General features: G+C 36.5%; 1 protein-coding gene across 4 annotated transcripts in view; it reads right to left on the minus strand.

The window, feature by feature from the left end:
* Nucleotides 1-20,720, minus strand: part of LOC103700871 (transcriptional adapter ADA2-like) — a 37,784-nt gene extending 17,064 nt beyond the window's left edge. Inside the window, exons 1-3 of one of the 4 annotated variants that reach the window (XM_008782766.5) lie at nucleotides 20,335-20,563; nucleotides 11,765-11,820; nucleotides 4,672-4,850 (exon numbers count right to left, since the gene is read on the minus strand). In XM_008782766.5, coding sequence (XP_008780988.1) covers nucleotides 4,672-4,850; nucleotides 11,765-11,820; nucleotides 20,335-20,387 — 288 coding nt within the window. In that variant the 5' untranslated portion in view covers nucleotides 20,388-20,563. Of the gene's footprint in view, nucleotides 1-4,671; nucleotides 4,851-11,764; nucleotides 11,821-19,103 lie in introns of all 4 variants that reach the window. The other 3 variants (XM_008782767.5, XM_088718394.1, XM_088718397.1) reach the window with 3 other exon arrangements.
* Nucleotides 20,721-20,932: the final 212 nt, after the last annotated feature.

Genomic DNA, 20,932 nt, shown 5'->3' on the forward strand with positions numbered 1-20,932 from the left:
GACATGGAACACTGGGAAGCCTGGTAATCTAATAGCTTGTAATGCATTGATGTAATGATAACTAATGGACAACCTTAGGAAATTGGTTGTTTTGAATCTTTTGATGCTCACTATCCCTAGGATATTTGTTGTCAAGGTCTAAGTAGACAGATCCTATCATTTCTTGTTCATTGTCTCTTGTATTCCCATTATTACTTCAATGAATACCACAGGTACGCTTGACCCATAACTAAAGAAAAGCTTATAATGGTCATGTATTTGTAGTCGCCTACAACAAGCCTGCCATATTCAATGGATTAGTTGCTTCATGTTCATCCGCCATGAATACTCAAGCAGAAACCTTTTTCTTTCTCCTACCCTTCACTTATCTCTTCTAGTCTCTTTAAGATATAAGCACACAGTTTCATAGGTTGTTTGACCATCAAAGTTCAAAGGTGGACTTAATTCTATGCATCATAAAATCAATTTGATACCAAATCAGATTGGGGTTTCTTTTTGCTCCTTGTTTTATTGTTTTGCTTGCTTTCATTATTTTTCTCCTCCTGATTTTGTTGTTCATTATATAAGATAAATTTACATGTTTACTTTTACGGTTCCTCATTGCAGTTGTGTGAAGCCAATTTTTTAATACAGGTATGGCCCAACTAGGCCAAGAGCAAAGTAATGAGGAAGAGAATTTGTTGCTCTGCTGCTATTGTGGTTGGATATTATGCATCTAGTGAATGGATCTTTTGTTTCCTACTCAATTTCATAATGCAATCACATTATCAGAAGCATGTCTTAAGGCAAGATATGCGACTAGGTTTGTTCAGAGATTCGAAACTCCAAACCAACTAGTATTTGAGAGAGACGTCACTTGCATTGAACAAGTTAGGATGCGTAGATACACATTCAATAAATTACGTTTCATGCTTAGAACCATCGGGCTGTTAAAAGAAACAAGAAATATAAGCATGGAGGAACAAGTTCCATATTCTTCCATATCCTTGCCCACCATGTTAAGAACAGGGTTAACAAATTTCAATTTCAAAGATAAGGGGAGGCAGTAAGTAGGTATTTTAATAATGCCTTGCATGCCATCATAAGACTACAATGAGACTTGCTCAAGTCACCTGAGCCAGTTCCTGCACACTCCATAGATGAAATATGGAAATGGTTTGAGGTAAAAGACTATCATTTATCAACTAATTATATTTAACTATTTTAAAAATGACACAAATTGAACCAAATTCCTTTTACGTTAGAACTGTCTAGGAGCACCAGATGGGGCATACATCATTTTTTATAAGCATGCCAAGAGAAAACAAGACCGAGCATGAAAAAATGAAATTACTACCAGTATCTTAGGAGTTTGCTCGCAAGACATGCAATTCATCTATGTTTTACCAAGTTGGGAGAGGTCAGCTGCTGATAGTAGAGTGCCTTGAGATGCTATGAGTAGGAGAAATGGGTTAAGGGTCCCACATGGTAAGATTTGATTGCAAACAATACATCTCTAGTATATGAAATCTGATTTGAATCATCTGTACTACTTATATAAGTTCATCTTACTCGACCTAGTTTTGAATTTAGGTTGCTACTATTTAGTGGATGCTGGAAACACAAAGGGAGAGGGACTGCTTGCACCATTTAGAAGGCATCTGTACCATTTAAATTTAGAGTGAGAAGAAAGCCAACCAAACAATGGTGAAGAGTTTTTCGATATGAAGCATTTAGGACCTAGAAACATGATAGATAGATGCCTTCACATGCTTAAGCTACACTAAGCAATTTTAAGGAGTCCTTCCTCCCCAATCAAGATAAAAAGTCAAATCACTATAGCATGTTGCCTTCGTCATAACTCTTTTAGAGAGATAGATATAGACTCATTAGAGAAAAAGGTGGACGCGCAAATCAAATGTCCAATGAAATTGGTGGTGATTCAATTACAATTGTTGAGCCATTAGATCAATGGAGTGCATGGAGAGATCATTTGGCATTTAAAATATTTGATGATTGGAGAAGCAGCAGACAATCTAGATAAAGTTGTATGAATTTTAAGCAAAACTTTTTTTGCGTTATTTCAATTTGATTTCTATGGAAATGATTTTGTAACAACTAAGAACAAGTGTTTGCATTAATAAAATTTGTTTGTGGAATTACATGCATCAATTTCTTTCATGAACTTCTTATTTTTTCCTATAGTTCTCAATTGTGTTAATTAATACTGTTGTTTCCATATAGTAATTGCAGTTTTATTAATGTCTAGAGCCTGGTCTTGTTTTAGTTTGACGATGGATCTTTTGATTTGTAAATAAAGATATTCAATATGTACGAATAGAGGAATTTTTTTGCGTGTATGAGATCCTTAAAAAAAAAATTATAGCATTTGAATAACATATAAATTTTCGTAATTGTTTACTCTAAATTCTTATTAAAGATTAAGTTGTTGATGCATGAGGCTCCTGCAACTATAGGGTTTGGGGAAGATCAGATGTATGTAGCCTTAACCCCACGTACAAAGGTTGTTTCCATGTTTTAAACCCGAGATACCCAGGTCATAATAGAGCATCATGCTATTGTGTCAAGGTCGGCCTTTATATTTTATATTTTCTAGTTAAGAATATTTTAAGAAAACTAATAAAAATTTCTTTCCATTCCATCATATAGTTAGTTGAACCAAACATCGAAATGGAATGAGCAATCCTTTCCATAGTATTTTTTATGACATTCCCAAACAAAGGAATGGGAATGTGGCTTCCCATTTCTTGCTTTTCAATCCCGTTCCCATTCTGATTCTTGTCCATTTCAAGGAACCAAACATAGCATAAGAGTGGATATGAAGACACAAGGATTAGTTTGATAAAGCAGCTTGCTCATTAACAAGCATTGTGCGATTCTGTGCTCATAAGTAATTCAAATAACTAACAAAGAGGAAAACAGTGCATTAAGATAGGAAATCATGGTTTTAAATACTAGTCGAGGCATCCAACCAGTATTGGTACAGGGCAGCATCATAAGTGTCAGGATGGGACAAGTCAAAAATGGACCGGAATGGGACAGGAAACCACCATCCTAAGCATCTGTACACTGGGCATCTCATTCCACAAAGAATCAGGATGGCCTCATCCCATGTTATTTACAACCTTATGACAAATTTAATTATATAGAGCAAAATGCATTCTCACAATCTATGCTAGTAATAGAAGGCATCCAATAAGAGCTTCAAAGCCAAGGGATCTCATTGTAAAGGAAAATAAAAGAAAACCATGACGCAAGTTGCTTGCAATGAATTAATGAAGCACAAGATAACAGCATATCTGGTCATAAACACAGTTGAACAACAAATCAAAGGTAAAGATACATAGGTATAGCATTCTTTGTTGTTTGTGGTCATCAGAACTGATAAAACAAATAGATGCGCATAAAGCATATTCCAAAAAGAAAAGTTTATTCATTGAATATAATATAGCAGAAGACCAAGATAAGATCAGAACAAATTATCATTATTTTGTTAGAAAAAGACCTCAATAGGCATAAGACTGAAGTTACCTTCTAAACGAAGACGTAAACTTTAGGTGTTTACTTGTTTCTGTGCACATAACGGACTTTAAGACAGCCATATAACTGACAGGCTAATAGGCTATAGGCTAGAGTTTGGTCCAACATAAAGATTTGTTTCTATAAGCTATGCTTTTGTCTTGAATTATATATCAAACTATACCTGTGTTTTCTTTCAGATCAAACATAGAAAGGATGATGCTAATGATTATGAAAATGAATGATGTAATTTAGTCAGTAAGCATTTTGTTGTGCACAAGGTTTGCAATATTTACTGCCTGTCAAGGAACAGAAATAATTTCCCGGAATATTAGCTTTCAAAAATGTGTAAGGTTAAGTTTACATGCAAAAAATGAAAAAAATAAATTAAAAAAAACAAACATGCATTGCCATTATACTGTCTCATCTTGAAAAGTAATATGTAAGTTTGCAACCAATATCAAGGTGACTAAACTATAATAATATAGATTAATGTTTCAGGAAGAGTTTCTGTTTCAGCCAACTCTCAAGGACCTGATAACATGTCTACGAACATAACATCAATTTGTATTCTAAAAATTGAAAGTAATATCATGTTTCGCACTTCACATTTTATATTGCCACCTTAGAGAAAGAAAGGTGTGGTTAAAGATAATAAACGATATTCATTTAAAACATGGTTAATGTCCAAGTATCATAACCCCTCTTTTTTTCTTCCCCTTTTCTGGGTGCCCTTGTTGTTGACAGTTACAGAATATACACATATCTAAGGAGTCATACCTAGGACCTCCCGCACAAGCAGGAGGCCCTCAGCCGATTTAGATATGTTCAAACATTACTATTATTTGTACATTTACATAAGAACAAAGTAAATGAATTCAGATACAAGATGGTTTCAACTTTCAACAGTGAAACTTAAGCAATACAAATCATTCCAAGATTTGTACATTTACATAAGAACAAAGTAAATGAATTCAGATGCAAATGGTTTCAGGCTTTCAGCAGTGAAACATAAACAATACTAATCAGTTCAAGACTAACATTTTAGGCCTTTTTTAAACATTTGTCAAAAACAATTTCTCAAGCTACATTTTGATAGTTACTGCTAAGGATAAGCAACAAATATGAAAAAGAGGTAAAAGAAGTACCAACCATAACTCTATAGGGATGGTTGCTTTTGTGCGGAGTAACTTCAGCACCTACAGAAAAGCACTCCACACATAGATCAAAATCGGGGCATTTTGTGCATTTGATACGAATCTTCCCTGATATATCCTTATTGCAATAATTACAGTGATACAAAGCCTTTTTCCCTTCACTTGCTCCAGGACCTGCCTCAACAGTACACAACCACCATGAGATTAGATTTACATAAAAGAAGACCAATGTCTCTAAGTTTATATATAATTTTATATGTAGTAGAACAAAAAGTAGAAGAAAATGGAAGGATTCAACATTGCCTAAATGGAAACAATTCTATTTTCCATCTTTGTGGTCAGTAATATATATGGAATCCAATTTCCTGCACATGGGGACAAACAACTGTTCCACCATTACCCCAACAATCCAGAGACTCGCAATGTATTCTAGACAAATATTCCAATACCCGAACTAATCAAAATTTGACAACTCATATTACGCCTGAGTAAGCATTATGCTTTAAATGCCTTCTGTGGTGAAACATCTTATATACCGAAACTAAACATATCTAATCCTAGTACAATCACATTTTATAATGCACATATGTTGAGCATACAAATGTACAAAGTGCTTACTGCTAATACATCTTAGCATTTTGTCCAACATACCTAACATCAATCACACATCATAGAGTCTTAAAATGATATTCTACCATGTTTTTTAGTTTGGTGCCATGTTCATAATGTGAGTTTTTTCATATCACCATAATTTTGGCTGTCTCAATGAGACCACATAGTTACTCAAATACATGGTTTGTCGTATCCACGGTTCGCCATACTAGCCGAATCCAGCGGCACAGAGAACACTGTATCGCAAGGTCCGCCGTACCGGTACCGGTCGGCGTACCGGTGGCCGGCCGGACCGGTACGGTACCGGTCCGGTCCGGTACGTACCGGCTGGTACCGATCCCGTACCGGCCGGTACGCGGTGGTTTCAAAAACCACAGCGCGCGGCGCTGTGGTTCTAAAAAAAAAAAAATCGTACCGGTGCGAACCGGCCGGTTCGCACCGGTACGAGGCCGGTACCGGCCGGTACGGGCTCCGAACCGGCCGGTACGCACCCGTACCGGCCGATTCGGATAAAAAACCGGGAAATACCGATTTTTTATCCGTTCCGGTACCGGTCCACGGCCGGACCGGTACGGCATTCCATGCTGTATCGTACCGGTTTAGTACCAGTATCTAATATGGATGGCATACCGACACTCGGTACACTGAAAAAATTTCGTACCATACCGTACCGACACAGTGCTAGTATGGCACTAGTACGGAATCTAGTACCGAGATAGCGAATCTTGATCGTACCGGCCTGAACCGAACAGTACGGAGCATACCGTACCGGTTCGATACAGATATCCGACACGGATGGTGTACTAACACTCGGTACGCCGGAAAGATCCCGAACTGTACCGTACCAACAATGCTAGTGTGGCACCGATATGAGATCTGGTACCAAGACGGCGAACCTTGCTCAAATATTTTCAACAACTTACATAGTATCAAAACATCACATCATATGAAAACCTTTGTGCATGCCTTTAAGATTGTCAGATACTGGGCCGTGGATGGGAGAGAACTACCAATGGTGCAAATGGTTGCCACCACCCTGGTTATTGGTTCATCATCTCACCGGCCTAGCCAAGGATCGCCAATTTTCATAAATTATGATCAGCCAACTATTATTGAAATTCACAAGAACCCACTGAGTTCTGTTTCATTTCCTTGTGAGGCTTATTGAACCTCATGTTTGAACCTCCTAGCACATTCATCAAAGTCACCTCTCTATCACTACTGTAAAAACAGGACATCTCAAAGAATCAAACATCTTTCAAGCATTATATCAAACTTGCACTAGATAGGTCTTTTGTTAACTCAATTTCCCTCCCGCTAGTCTCGAACCTCCTTTTTTTTTAGATTGGAAGAAATGCCTCTCCTCTCATTGTACTTATCCTAGTTGAACATTACAAGATTTAACCCAACACCCGATATATTCCCTTCAATGTGAAACAAATTTATTCTAAACCTTCCTAAACTGTCTACATGTAACAATGACCATAACTTTGCAATCTTGCCCCTAGGGTTTAAATCAGAGTTCGTTGTTTTAGTACCATACCTTGTACTGGCGCCATCCTATTGTAGTATCAGTACGTCTAGTACAGTATCCAGTTCGGTGTACCGACTACTGGTATGTCCTCCGTACCGCATATTTGTTCGGTATCGATATGGTATGGTACGGTTGGATATGCACCAGCACCGACCGGTATGACAAATCTTGGTTTAAATCCTGATATCAAGGCCCACACTATCTGGGTTGGGTCAGGTACCAAAAATGTACCAAGATGGTCGCATATTGGCCCTAAACATTTGCTGAAAACAAGGATGGAGAGGAAAAAATAAATAAATTTTGAAATTGGTTTTCAGAGCCCAATGCCATCCCCAGTGCTACAAACCAACAAACTGATCCATTCTCACCAAGATAGATCGAGACAACCCAGTCTAGAGAGACCCAAGATCCTAGATGGATCCAAGGACCCAGTGTCTCTTCGGTCTAGTACAATATCGCCAGGATGAACCAAATCTTTAATCCTTGTCTTGTCCCAAAACTTCAATTCATTTGTAGATCCTTCTTCACCAATCAATCATGTTAGGGGCTATCTATCATGCTTGCAATCTTCTCAAAATCCTCTCTCCCAACTTCCCATCAAATTTTGAGCTTAACTCTATGTTCTACAACAATGTAATTCTTAAATTCCAGTACGAGCTGTCTACTATTGATTTGAGTTGAAATTTCCTAGTGTATTTTCTATTGTTGGAATCTTAGTTTGAAATCTCAGACACATTTTCATTACCTATCCTTCACAGTTGGGCTTAAAGCTAGTAACTTGTCATAATCTTTTAAAAAGCAAAAAGTACTCATTATAACATCCTTCCTTATAATGACTTGTGGACCCTTTGCCCCTTGAATTATACTTCTCCATGATCAGACTAGCTTCAACACATCAAGTCCAAATATTTTAAACATTTATTTGTCTGATATAAGAGGCCTCTTTACAGCCACAAGTACTCATAAGTTTTTCATAGATTTTGAACCTTGATAGCATCATATTGTGATTGCTCAACAAACTAACCACTCTAGGACTCCATGTCATGGATTCAAGTGCCAGACAACACAATCAAAATGGCAAGGTATGCACCATGCTAATGCCTCACCAGAATATGGCACTAACAAAGTTGCAGCTGCATTCTGAGGCTTGGAATGATGTAGTGCTAGTGTTTGCAAAGAACATGCACTAGCATGGTACATACCAAGCTAGTACAAAGGGCATTGCGCCAGCACACAATGCCCAAATCCTTACTTGGCACAGCTAGTTGGTGTTGATAAGAGTAAAATCTCTCATTGCATAAAATCCTTGCTTGCTTCCACTTTCCTCTCCCTTCCATTTTTAGGTTTTCCAGGTTGTTAAAATATACTTAGCTTGTTAATCCTCTTCAAAAAATGGAATTTTAAGCATCTAGTTCTATTGACTTTTAGTCTTCCTTGATCCTTTAAGCCCCATTATTGAGCTTGAAGAAACCAACACTTGTAATGTCTCAAATCTCAATGATGGAGACCCAAAACCATGTTAGGTGCACTGAAGGCTGCAACTCAGGGATTTTTCTCGGAATTAGAGTTAGGAGTCAATATAATGTATTTTTCCTTTTTATCTCTATTTGCTTAATAGGGATATTCAAAATCAAGGGCTGAGATTAAAAGATCTCATATTTCAATTGGTTAGCTCAATGAGCAAGAACTGTAGCAGTACCGTACACAGATACCGTAGCATGGTGTTCATGGTACAGTTCCATGGGTGCTGACCCCATGTTACAAGGGTATTTTAGGAAGTCAGAAAGTCCTATCATGGTTTCTTTTGTAACAAATAGGGGTCTTAATAGAAATGGATGGTTCCTTACAGTTCTTCTATTGTGGCGTGTTTCTGCAATGGAAGTGTGAGACCTTCAAAACCCTATGTATGATTCCTTCAAAACCCTATGTGTGATTCCTAGTCAGAGCATCTGATACTATCATTCTCTTCTCTTTACCCTTTTCTCTTCTTTCATTTTTTCTCTATAGTCGCAGCCCACCATTTTTCCAGTCGTTTTTATCAAAAACATTCTTCATTTCTCATAGACCTTTTATGTTATGCACATCAGATTTTTCCCAGAGAATTACAACATGCTCTTGGTTTCAATTGTTCAACAGCACCTTCCCTCAAAGTCCCAATTCAAGCCCTAGAATCCTCAACCTTGGGTTAGATAGTACTTGCCCATTAGCTATTTCCTTCAAAAACATGACCTTGCTGGTTCGATTTTATTGCAACACCTTTAGGTCTCAGCCCTACCCTAAATCCTTATACATTCCCTTTTCCCATAGACTGTCCTACATCACTTACCAAATATTCAAAGATAAGCCTTTATAAAGTTTTCCATCTCTTGCTCATATGAAGGATCTTTTCGTTCCACTATGTTGCTAATTAGTTAAGAATTTCAGATAATTTTAAAGCAATAGATAATTTTATCACAAAGCAATAGATAATATGGCTTACACATTGATTTTGGCTCATCTTTTAATAGCTTTAATCCCTTAACATAGTTTAGTTTCAAGTGCGGTTTAATTAAGTTATTCTTAACTTCTTTTGTTTTAATTTGTAGTAATTTGTTGTTTTATAAAGATTTAGGAGTTTCTTATTCAAATCTTTTAGGAGAAGGCTAGATATTGTGTATATTCTTACAATTTTGGTACTCAACATTAGAGCTAATTTTGCAGCTTTTTCCTATTCTGAGGAGGAATATTACGTACAGGTCCTACGTCATGTCATGTTTGGGTTGGGGAATGTTTTAAGTATTAGGATCATGTATTGAGTTGATTATAGTGACTTTCTATGTTGTGTGTTATTGAGATTTGAATTTTCTATTTTGACAAAGCCAAAGGATCTTTTTTTCTTATTGATTTCTTAAAAAAAAACATATAGAAATATCAGAATAGAACAAAGAGTCCTGTTTGGTAAGCCTTTTTATATCTTTCGGAATAGTAAAAGATGAATAGGAGAATGTGACCAGCTTTTTCAGTAAAAATGAATGTTGAATGCTGTTGCTTTTCCTATCATTTCCCTCTCTTTTTTTGTCTATAATACTTCTATTCTTGATTTGCACTCGAGCAAAAGCATCATTATCATGGAAATGACTGCAATTGGAAGCAGTGATTGGTTCCTCTTTCGTATTTTTCTGCATAGAAATCAGAAATACATTCAAAATTTATATAACTTTCCAGATCTGAAATCCATTTCAGATCACACCTGTTGCAGGTTAGATATTTCAAATTCCATCCATATCATCCTTTTATGCACTTCTGTCTTGTTTTACTTTCTGCAGATCCTACATTTTTTCCCACTATACATGATCAGTACCTGCTTCATAGCCTCTAAATCATTTTATGAGTTCTCATGGTTGTTAAATATTAGCCCGTTTCAAGCTTTTCATTTTGTCAGACTAACTGTGTCTACCACGCATTTTCTACCAGCTACATTGACATTTTGAGCACCAAGTCTGTTTTTCATCTTGGATAAGCTACATATGCTTCATGTCCCATAAGCTACATTTTGAGCTCATATGATCCATAAACTTAGAATATTCACAAATTGATATTGGTCATTCCATGAGCATTAGCCTTTACGCATTGGCCTCTTCTAACATCATTAATTGTCCCACCTCATTCAGAACTTGGCCACTCCCTCCCTACCCTTACCATTTATAGCTAACTCATCCCTTTTGAGTGTATATTGCAGAACTTCAGTGTATCCTAGAATCACCATATCATATCAGGCCCACTAGTCAAAAGTTTTACCGTAGACTTTTAATCTTAAGTTACCTTGCTATCAGTTAAATCTAAATCCTACTGCCAATCTACATCAACAACCTTACCCCTTTATAGTTACACTGTAAAGAACTTGGCCCACTATTTTATCAGTTTGTCATTATCTGTGCAATATTACTTGAGGCTTTCTTCTAAGGTTGGCCACATTTGTTATAAATTCTCGCCCATTGCCCTCATCACTAATTCTCGAAATTCATTTTGATGCTTATACTCACCAGAGCTCCCACTGATACCTAAGCTTACTGGTCTCAAAACAAATGGAAGAACTTTGTAACTAACCACCAATTACTCATAGAGAATCTCAAGGGTCATCTATAATCATGCATCTTTAAGCATTATCTCAACTAATCCTGGTGGATCTAAAATCTGTCACTTCATTTTCAACCACCATTAATATGCAGTATAAAATGAATGGTTTCTTGCATATATGCCCTTTATGTCAGACTACTGATTTTCATAATTCTAACAATAGTTACACTAGGCTAAAAGGTAATCAACTTGTCAATCATTTATTTTGCCCACTTTGATATATAACATATTAAAAATTTTAAGATTCATGTCTGAAATTTCATGCCAATTATACACATGTAGTTTTCATTTTTCTAATGGAGAAATAATTAATGAAACAAATTTTTGAGTATGACTTAAAGGGATAAAAGAGTAAGACAATAGTAGCACAACTTTAATTTTGTGAAGGATGTTTCCATGCTGCAATGGCATATATGTATTTTTTTTTTATTTTGAAGGGTCATATAATCAACTTTCATACTTCTGAAGTGGTATATGAGCACATTCCACTTTAATAGGGATGAATATGCAAATATGCACTTTTAAAAGTTTACATAATTAAGATTTTTAAGCAATTAGATTTACATCTTTAGGTCAATATGCTTCTCATAACAAACCTTTTATATTTGTAATTAAAAATATAGCCACAAGACATTTGAAAGAAAATACCCTCTACTAGAAAGAAAGTAAAAAAAGGAAAGAAACAGCCTAAAGCATGATGTGTGTTTATTTGTCATGAAAAGTTCACTTCCCAGAACAAAAATAGGCGCCCTAATTATTGCTTAGTGTAGCCCTTGTAAGAAATCCTTATGTTCTTAAATTCATATAAGTTCAATGGCAAGAAAACCTGTCGCCATGTTTTCCAAAGTTTCTCCACTTGAAGCAACCCGCCTTCTCTTTGATCTACAAAAGGATAAACCACATGAGTTTTGGATACATAAACATACAAGAGGAAATACAATAAGCAATAAATTGCGATCATTTTGAATCTATGACTTGATGTGACTACACTTTTCAGGCAACAAGTATTGGGTGCATGAGACTTCTAAATCATAAAACTGTCTGTAAATTAATGTGAACCTCATATAATGCTTGAATTGAGAACACATTGAAGGGAAGAACAATGATAATGATAGAACCCTACATTTAAACTATAAAGTGTAAACCTTAATATTTGTAATGCATACAACAACCAACAACAATCTCCAATATTTTTTATAGGAAAAAAAAATCACCAATATTTTAGATCTCCCGACATTTAGTTTGCATGACTATTGTAACATGTAAGAGAAGAGGAATAGTCATAGGAAACTTCAGCATGACTTAATGTATCTAGATTAATTAAAGAATCTCAATAAAACTTGTTTTCCTTTTCACACAACTTATTACCTGTTGTAATCACTGACTTTTTTTGGATGCTATTTTAAATAGATTTTTTTAAGGCCTTAGGGCCTCCTATTACCCCCTCCCCCCCCAATCTCAAAGGCAAAAAACCAAAAAAAAAAAACTTGACTTTCATTAACCAAACTTTTTTTTATAATTGCAAAGTGCTAAATTGATTTTTTTGATGTTATTGTCATTTTGCTTTCCTTCCAAACAACTAACTTGCTGCTCTGTCATACAGAGGAACTCTATCTACAATATGGAAGCTAAATTGCTTTGCTGAAATCTTCTACATGTATAATAAATGTCCATGGCCCATTTCTTCATAAATGGTTGTGATTCTGAATGTGATATATCATATTTCATTGCTCAATTTGTTGGCACAATTATTCTAAGATTACATCAACATCTTTCTATGTTGTACACCAAAATCGAAAAAGGGCATCCCATGAGACTCCTACTCCAACAAGGTTTGGGGAGGATCAGATGTACGCAACCTTATCCTCACGAGGTTGTTTCTATATTTCAAACCTGTGACACCCAGGTCACAGAGAGCAACCTTACTAAAGCACCAAGGCCTTCCCTCTAGTACACTAGAATCAGAATTTGATGTTTTTCTAATACAATATCCCCTCTATTTGTACAATAACTTAGATATTTACATCATTCCCACATCAACAAATCCCAAAGCATGTTTTTAGCATATGTAGAATGAGTACTTAGTCAGACAAACATTAACAAACCTGTGGGCTCTTTAGGTGAAAATATGGTGGAGTTATAAATATAACATGCCCAAATTTAAAATATGTATCTTAAACACAATGCTTTTCAAATCATATTGACGATGCATGCAAACTTTTATTATTTACAGCTAGAACTATAATACAGACCATATTAACAACCAATAACATGAAATAATATCACACAAAGTGAAAAATAGTAGATTCAAACAACTTAAATAAAACCAAAAACTACGTATCCACACATGCATGTGCACACACAAATAAATCTACAAAATGCAATTATAGTAGAGAATTATCTATTGCCGTTGAAAGAAGGGCACAATGTACTCAAAGGCACATTACACAAGTGGAAGATCCCAATCATTCAATCATAGAGTTACATAGGCCTATTTGGACCATGTCTGCTGGATTTATGAAATTCTGGAAAATCTTGAAGAAATAAATTCATTGAAAGGGTAACATTTGCTTTGCTATTAAGAGTTCTCCTTGATGAGTTGTTCAATTTGGGCCGTTTAAAAAGGCGTCATCTATTATTCAGGACAATATAACATGAAAAGTGCTACTGCAACTGCAGTCTACATAAGAGTCCAAGGTGGAGTCCATTAGTGGCAAATGGAATATAGATTAAAGCTTGTCCTTTTTGTTTCTTTTGGGTGTCAAATAAGTTTGATGATAAAGGGGTGCATGCTAATCACTTTAGGAGATTTGCGTTCCATTTAGGGGTTTGTTGCTGATTTCTTCAGGACATCTACATTTCTTTTTTGTATTGCTACATTACTTACAATTGAAAGCAAGGTCTGCCGAACCGGGCCGACCTCCCGGTTCAGACAGTGCCAAATCGACCCAGTGCAAAATCGGGTCGATTCGCCTAATACATTCGGTTTCAGCCCCGTACCGCCAGAACCTCTACCAAGCCGACCGGAACCACTCCTTTACCAACTGGAACCGGCTGGTAAGTGTCCGAACCGGCCGAAATTGGTCGGAATTGGCCGGTTCAATGCAGACTCGATGCAAACCAGCCGGTTCGCACCAACTCCACCTGGTTCTGAACCGGGTTGACACTGTGAACTACACCTAATGCTTTTTAAAGTGGAGATCAAGTATACAGATCCGATCTATAGTGTTTTCGTTGCTGATGAGGATGATCCAATAATCGAATGGCTTGTGGGCCAGCAGTAGGAGCCGGAGCTTAATGAGTGAGGATCACCTCCACAACCAGCTAGTTTCGTAGCCAGCGAAGCTAGGGGCGATATAGGGCAATGGGCCTAATGCAATATTCCACACGTTCTTCCAGTTGATCAACCACAGCCACAGCCATAGGAGAGCCCGTCACCACATGACTCCTTGTTCGAGATATTCTCTCAAAGATATGATCGAAAAATGCTTAGACGAGGCCACCACGCTATCCAGTCGACTCAATCAGGAGGGCGACATACATCCTCCCAACATAGCCAGACAGATAAGGACACAAAAGGTAAGAAGGTAGCTGCTCGACACACCAAAAAAAAAAAAAAGAAAGCACCTACAGTCCCAATGGAGAGTGTCAATGAGGAGCCAGTACATTTAGATTCAGAAACCAGGAGCAGCAGCGATAACAATTCTGCTGGTCATAGATCTGCCAGTCAAAGAGGAAGTAGAGGATAGAAAACCATTATTTATGAGACAGTCGCAGGATGGTGTTCAATTCATCGGTGAGTCCCAGTTTACGCATGTTACACTGGATAGGGATCACGATGCATGATCTAGTAGAGCCTGCAAGATACGATTGCATATAGAAGACAGACTCCTCAAGGTCATTCAGAAGGACACGATGAAGCTGCAGATGACCTTGCACGTAGAGTAAGATCCATAGACATATCAGATTTTGAGACATATACTGGATCCTATTATCCGCAGCCACAGGCAACCTATAATCCATACGGATATAGACATGGATATGGTGCGTCTGAGGCATCTTTCGGTAGCTACTTTTCTATGCAGCCTGAAGCATTTTACGAGTCGAATTTTGCTGCCAGTATATTCGGATGGGTCCCTCCACAGCCGTATTATCAGCCAAAGAATACCTCTCAGAGCTAAAACTTCAACGAGAGATCCGAGAGTGCTTATAACTCAATGCGCGTTCCTTATGAGATGAACGTATAAGACTACGTCGATTGGTTAGAGGGGTAGGCTAATGTGCTTCCTGACCATGCTGATAATCCGGATATCTACAAGAGGCATCGCCACTCGATCCGATTTTAGATATCGATATGTATGTTGGACTTTAAATGTATGTAATTGATTGTATCATTTTTTAATTTTTACGTCACTACTTGATTTGAGAATATTTTATGTTATTCATTTTATGATTTTGTATCATTTTAAAGCAATAAGATGCATCATATCGGTTAAATCGGAATCATAAAAATATAAAAAAAATCAAAAACATCAAAAGAAATATAAAAAAAAATCAAATTAGATTTAAGATCATCAAAAAAGTTCAAAAAGAGTGATTATCAATTAAATATTCTTGAAAACTCCAAAAGAAATGGGTGTGCCGATTCGTAAACCAGCACGCCCTACCCATGCCGGTTCGATACGATATCGAATAGGTACCAAGCCGTATTGAGCACCGACCGGTATGGGTCCCAGTACCGGTTCGGCGGACCTTGATTGCTACTATTCAGATTGTTCAATGATGTAAACTATTTGTGAACTGAGTGCTAATTTATAAAACAAATTTTATACACGTTGAAGTGAAAATTTAGATAATCATCGTGATGGGGGCAAAAATTTATAGATATCCAAATGCTTATAATAATGTAATTTTGGTGCGAATGCATATTGAAGTGAGGTCCCTGATAAAATTTTTGATGGGAGATATGGCTTGCATATTTGATGAGAATGCTATGGCCATTGAGTGATAAACTAATAGATGCAAGACTGATATGTCATGGTCATCTTTTTTCTTTACTTTTCTTTCTTTTTTTAAGTGAATGTCATGGCCATCTTGAATGAAGATCAGGGGACTTGTGCAATAGGGTTGGAGGAGAATGCATAAGAAAAATGCAGATTTAAGACAACAGTTGGATTTGTAGCCCTTGAATGTAGCTGGATCTACATTATCAAAGCCTATCTGGATGGACAAGGCTTGGAAATGGTTATCACTTTCACAATTTTAAAAATAGAGAACTGTTTTGGATGGTTGGGACTGACCACCTGATGTCCTTTGTATTACTGAAAATACATAGTGTTAGAGGAATTAGTTCAAGCAAGGTGTTTAAAGTTTAATTGAGTTTTTGCTTTTGTGTTTGATATTCTAAAAATGGGCGGTTGTACAGTTGGCAAGGCATTCAACGAAGGGCCAAAGGAATTTAAACCAAAATGCCATAACCAAAATTGATGTCGTTTTTATGCGACGTGACTGAACAGATGTCGCAAAGAGAGTGCTGTACACCATTTTTCATGGAGAAAGAACATATGAATTCTTTTCTTGATAGATTAAAAGCTTATGACTATACAAGAAAGGCGTTCTTATATCGTCAATAAATATATTGAAAGCCAACTTTGTTCCATATCTCATTATATTCCTGCTACCTTGAGTTTCCTCAGATCAATATGTGTGTCTCAGATTGGAGAAGAGGTCTTCTATATTAGATTTAAGAGTTGAATGCCGGGACTTGGAGAGGTGCTCCATCATGAACCGTTTTGCACTCTCTTGGCCAATAGAGGGGGCAAGATTCATCAGTTTGTTTGGTGAAAGAAAATAATGAAAAAGACCAAGGTTTGACCATTCCTTTTCTTCAAGTCTATCTTCCATTCCACTTTGAAAGTCTAATTGCTTCTCTATTTCTTATGACCTTTCACTCTATTCATTTCCCTTTTATATTATATTCTAAGTATTTATTTCGCCATAAAATCTCCTTGAAAATACACTAGAAAAGAAAGAAGAAACCCAAGATTTGGCCATCCCCTTCAGCTGTTTTTTGCTCCTCTCTAGCAGTCCTAATTCTCTCATTTCCCTACTTTTTCCCTTTATTCATTTTTCTCCATATGTCACATTTCAATTCTTTAATCTGCTGTAAAATCTTCTTAAAAAGATATTAGATTCCAAAATCATTAATACAGCAGTGATATTCTTCCTGCATATCTTTGCATTATCTCAAGATTATCGACTTTCATATATTGTCAAAATCTGCATTATATATCCAGCTTTCTCCATGATTTTATCTTTGTTATCGGAAATCACTTGCAGATCCACTAAAAAGTGTCTAGAAAGCCCATAAGACGTTTAGAATAGGTTTTCTTACATCCTCGGAAACCATCTAATTCACACAGCACAGTTGCAGACTAATCATCCTTGATTGTCTGCATTCACAAAAGTTTACGATGTATTAAGTTTTCTGAAATTAGACAGCTAGTGATAAAGGTAAAGTAAGCCCCTAATTTTCGTCAAACCTTCATTCTACCTATGCCTTGCAGGTCATTGATAAATGTTCCTAAATCAAGAGATGCATACGCATGTACATATATTTCTGTGTGTCAACCTTGCAAACTATGATATACAACATGGGCACTACTAAGCGCTATAAAACATCAATGCAGTTTGCAAGAACAAACAAAATGTAACCATTTAGTAAATTATAAAAAAATATTATAAATAAATTAGTATTTGTATTGATATTTTATAAATACAATTATACATGACTCTTAAACAATCAGCACCCTAACTTGCTAAATTTGATTTCAAACTTTGAAATGTGATAACCAACAAGAAGCATGTCATGCATGAGTGCAATGTTACAAAAAAAAAAAAAAAAAAATCCCTTAATATGGTTTCCTTTGCATATGGACATATACACAGCCCTCAACCTGTAAGTACTATATTATCTCTCACACATCTTTTTAACTACCAAAATAACTTAGCTATACAAACTCCCTGCTAATTTTTTTGCTATTAGATGCCTTTACCAGAGTTCCTTGTAATCCAGTTCCTCTTCTCAGTATTGATTCTTTTAATATTAGTTTTGCAAAGGTGTGGGATCCATTAGATTAAGAAAATCAAGGTTTGTAGAACCAGTATGTACCGGCCTGGACCAAGTATACCATACCAAAATCGTATTGAACCGATATTTAGCATAGGGGCCATACAAAGTATTGGTACACCAAATTGACCCTCCTACCGGCATATGAGGTCCCCTACCGAGATTAAAAACCTTGAAAAAAACAAATATGAAGCATAACATAAAAGGAAACTGATGTACTAATTAATGCGATCACATCTATATAAATCACCGAACATGTAAGATTGGGCCTATAGGACTTATTGTGCCTTGGTCTGATCTTTACTGTACCAATCAAATATAAATGATGACATGGGCCGTGGAAGGATAGGGTTTTCTTCAATTTACATCAACCACTTAAGTTCAGAAAAGAAAAAACAACAAAAGGTCCAGGAGAAAATATTGACGAAGGAATTTGAGTGAACCTGTACATTATCATGTTAGAGGTATGTATGCTTTTGATCTTTAGTTAACCAGATCCAATTCTTTTTATACCATGCTATCCTTCAAAAGCTTGGCTTGTTTACTCCCTAAGACTACTCTAAACAGAATTTGGACTCATATACTTGAGAATACAATGACTAGATATTCTTTGTTCTCTCTTGTATTGTCCAATGTTGGTATTACAAACTAAAAATTACACAGAAATGCTCAATAGGATTTATTCTGCACTAAATGAATGAAAGAGATCACAAAATATTCTTCATTCATTCTTGTTTCTCCCCAAGATTGTCGTAGACAGGATTTGTGAACTCATTCATATTGGCTGAGAATATAATGCCTTGGAATTTTTTGGTCCCCTTTGCATTACTCGATGTTGGTTGAATGGAATTTTTGAAAAAATGGTTGATGAGACCGGTAACTTTTTCATAAACTAGAAAATTAACGACAAAAATTACTTGTTAAATAATGGATTTAGACTAATTGTTCTGATCTAGAACTTACGATCCAGAGCAAAACGGCCCTAAAATATTAGATAACATCATCATAGATCGAATATATAAACAATAATACATACCAATACACCACATAAAATTGACTCCCGTCCCTCTCTCTCCTCAGTTCAACGGTATATGTTGAGAAGGAAAACAAGATACATATCAGCACTCATGAGCTAAATAAAATGATGGTTCATAAGACTATTAAATTATCCCTATTGTTGTGTATTTCATGTTAAACAATGTAGCTAATTTCTAAGAAAATGATTCTCATTACTTCATAGAAAATCTCCCATCACCATCTTCGCATTCATAATCCTTGTTGGCTACAAGCAAAACAAACTAATGATGGCACTTTATAGTTTACATTGACTGCCATATATTGAAAATAATGAACTGGATAGGATGTCCCTCTACTAAAACTCTTCTCATAGTAATACTATGAACATGTCTATGCATTGATTCAACACAAGTAGAAAGTGCCTTCCGTTAGCATGTCTCAATGAGGAGCTAATCAAAATAGTCAACTGAAAGTCAAGCTAGGGTTGAACTCCTAAATTTTCATGCAATTTAGATTTCATTTAAAAATGTATCAATAGATAGATTGATCTTCATGAGAATTGCATATCTGCATTACTAACGTATATTTGGGAATTTTGATAGTCTGAAAAGATATTTAAATTTCAAAACATAAAGTTTAACTCAATATGTCACCATCACAAAACTGGCAAGACCACTTTTTTGGTGTCTCTATGAATTCAACCTAACCACCAACTAAGTTTTATGAATTTTACCTTTCATCAGAGTACCTCATAGTGCATTTCCAACACTGTGTAAATTATCTGGACAAGATTTGCACTAAAATGACTCATACAGGATCATAGTCTCTTTTCCGCTCAAGACCAAGCCATCACGAAAAGAATGGCAAGAAAATCACTTGTGCCTCTGTTTAACCAATCAAATTACTTTCAGGTTGCTAATCCATGACTTCTCAGAAATTTTATATTAGTCTAGAATTCTTTCAACTTCATATAATTTCATCCACTAAATCCATGTGGAAATCAATTGATAACATTTTCTGAAAATCTACAACTTTAGCATATATACAATTAGCCAAATGGCGATGTATAATTCGTAACCAAAATCCTAATTTTATCAAATGCCAACTCAAAAACACAAAATTCAGCAAAAATTCTCGCAATCAAACTACTTAAGTTCCCAGTAACAACAAACTCCATCAAGTAGACACCAATAACCTCCAAGAAAGAATCAAAATTAGAAGGTGAGGGAGTGTGATAAAGAGATCCTGGCCTCTGGTTGGCTTCATCATCGCCGGTGTTGGGCACTCCACGGGAGCGCCCCATCGCTGCTCGAAGCGAAAGGATTGTCCGAAACCTAATCCTGGATCGGGGATGGGGACAGAATCGAAGGAGGTGGAGAGCCCCAGCGGGCTGAGGGTTCAAACGAAAACCCTAGATCGCCCCCGCGTTTGTATTTCTGCGAGCGCTCGGACTTTCCGACCATGTATATATATATATATCTACGGTGGTGGGGTTTCAGCTGAAAGAAGGCGGACAGCGCCTTTGATGAACATGTTCCGCGGGCTGGTACACGTGGCACCGTTCAGAAGGATACGATTCAGCCCCGTAAAAGGATATGGCGCTCGCTCTCTCTCTCTCTCTCTCTCTCTCTCTCTCTCTCTCGCAAAGAAAATGGGGCTCCTCCGTACCCCACCTCGAAATTAGAGGTACAAATGATTGGATATTGGCCATAAATTTGGACCCAAACTCAACCTAATAAAAAATTGGGTCATGTCGAGTCGGTTTACGGCTATAATTTTTGATCCAACGGATCATGCGGGTCGGATTGGGTTCATATATAACCCGGTCCCAACTCAAAAAATTTGGGT

This window comes from Phoenix dactylifera, chromosome 1, assembly GCF_051530095.1.
Source record: "Phoenix dactylifera cultivar Ajwa chromosome 1, Ajwa_hap1_PhDact_Kaust_v1.1, whole genome shotgun sequence".
NCBI classification, from domain to species: Eukaryota; Viridiplantae; Streptophyta; class Magnoliopsida; order Arecales; family Arecaceae; genus Phoenix; species Phoenix dactylifera.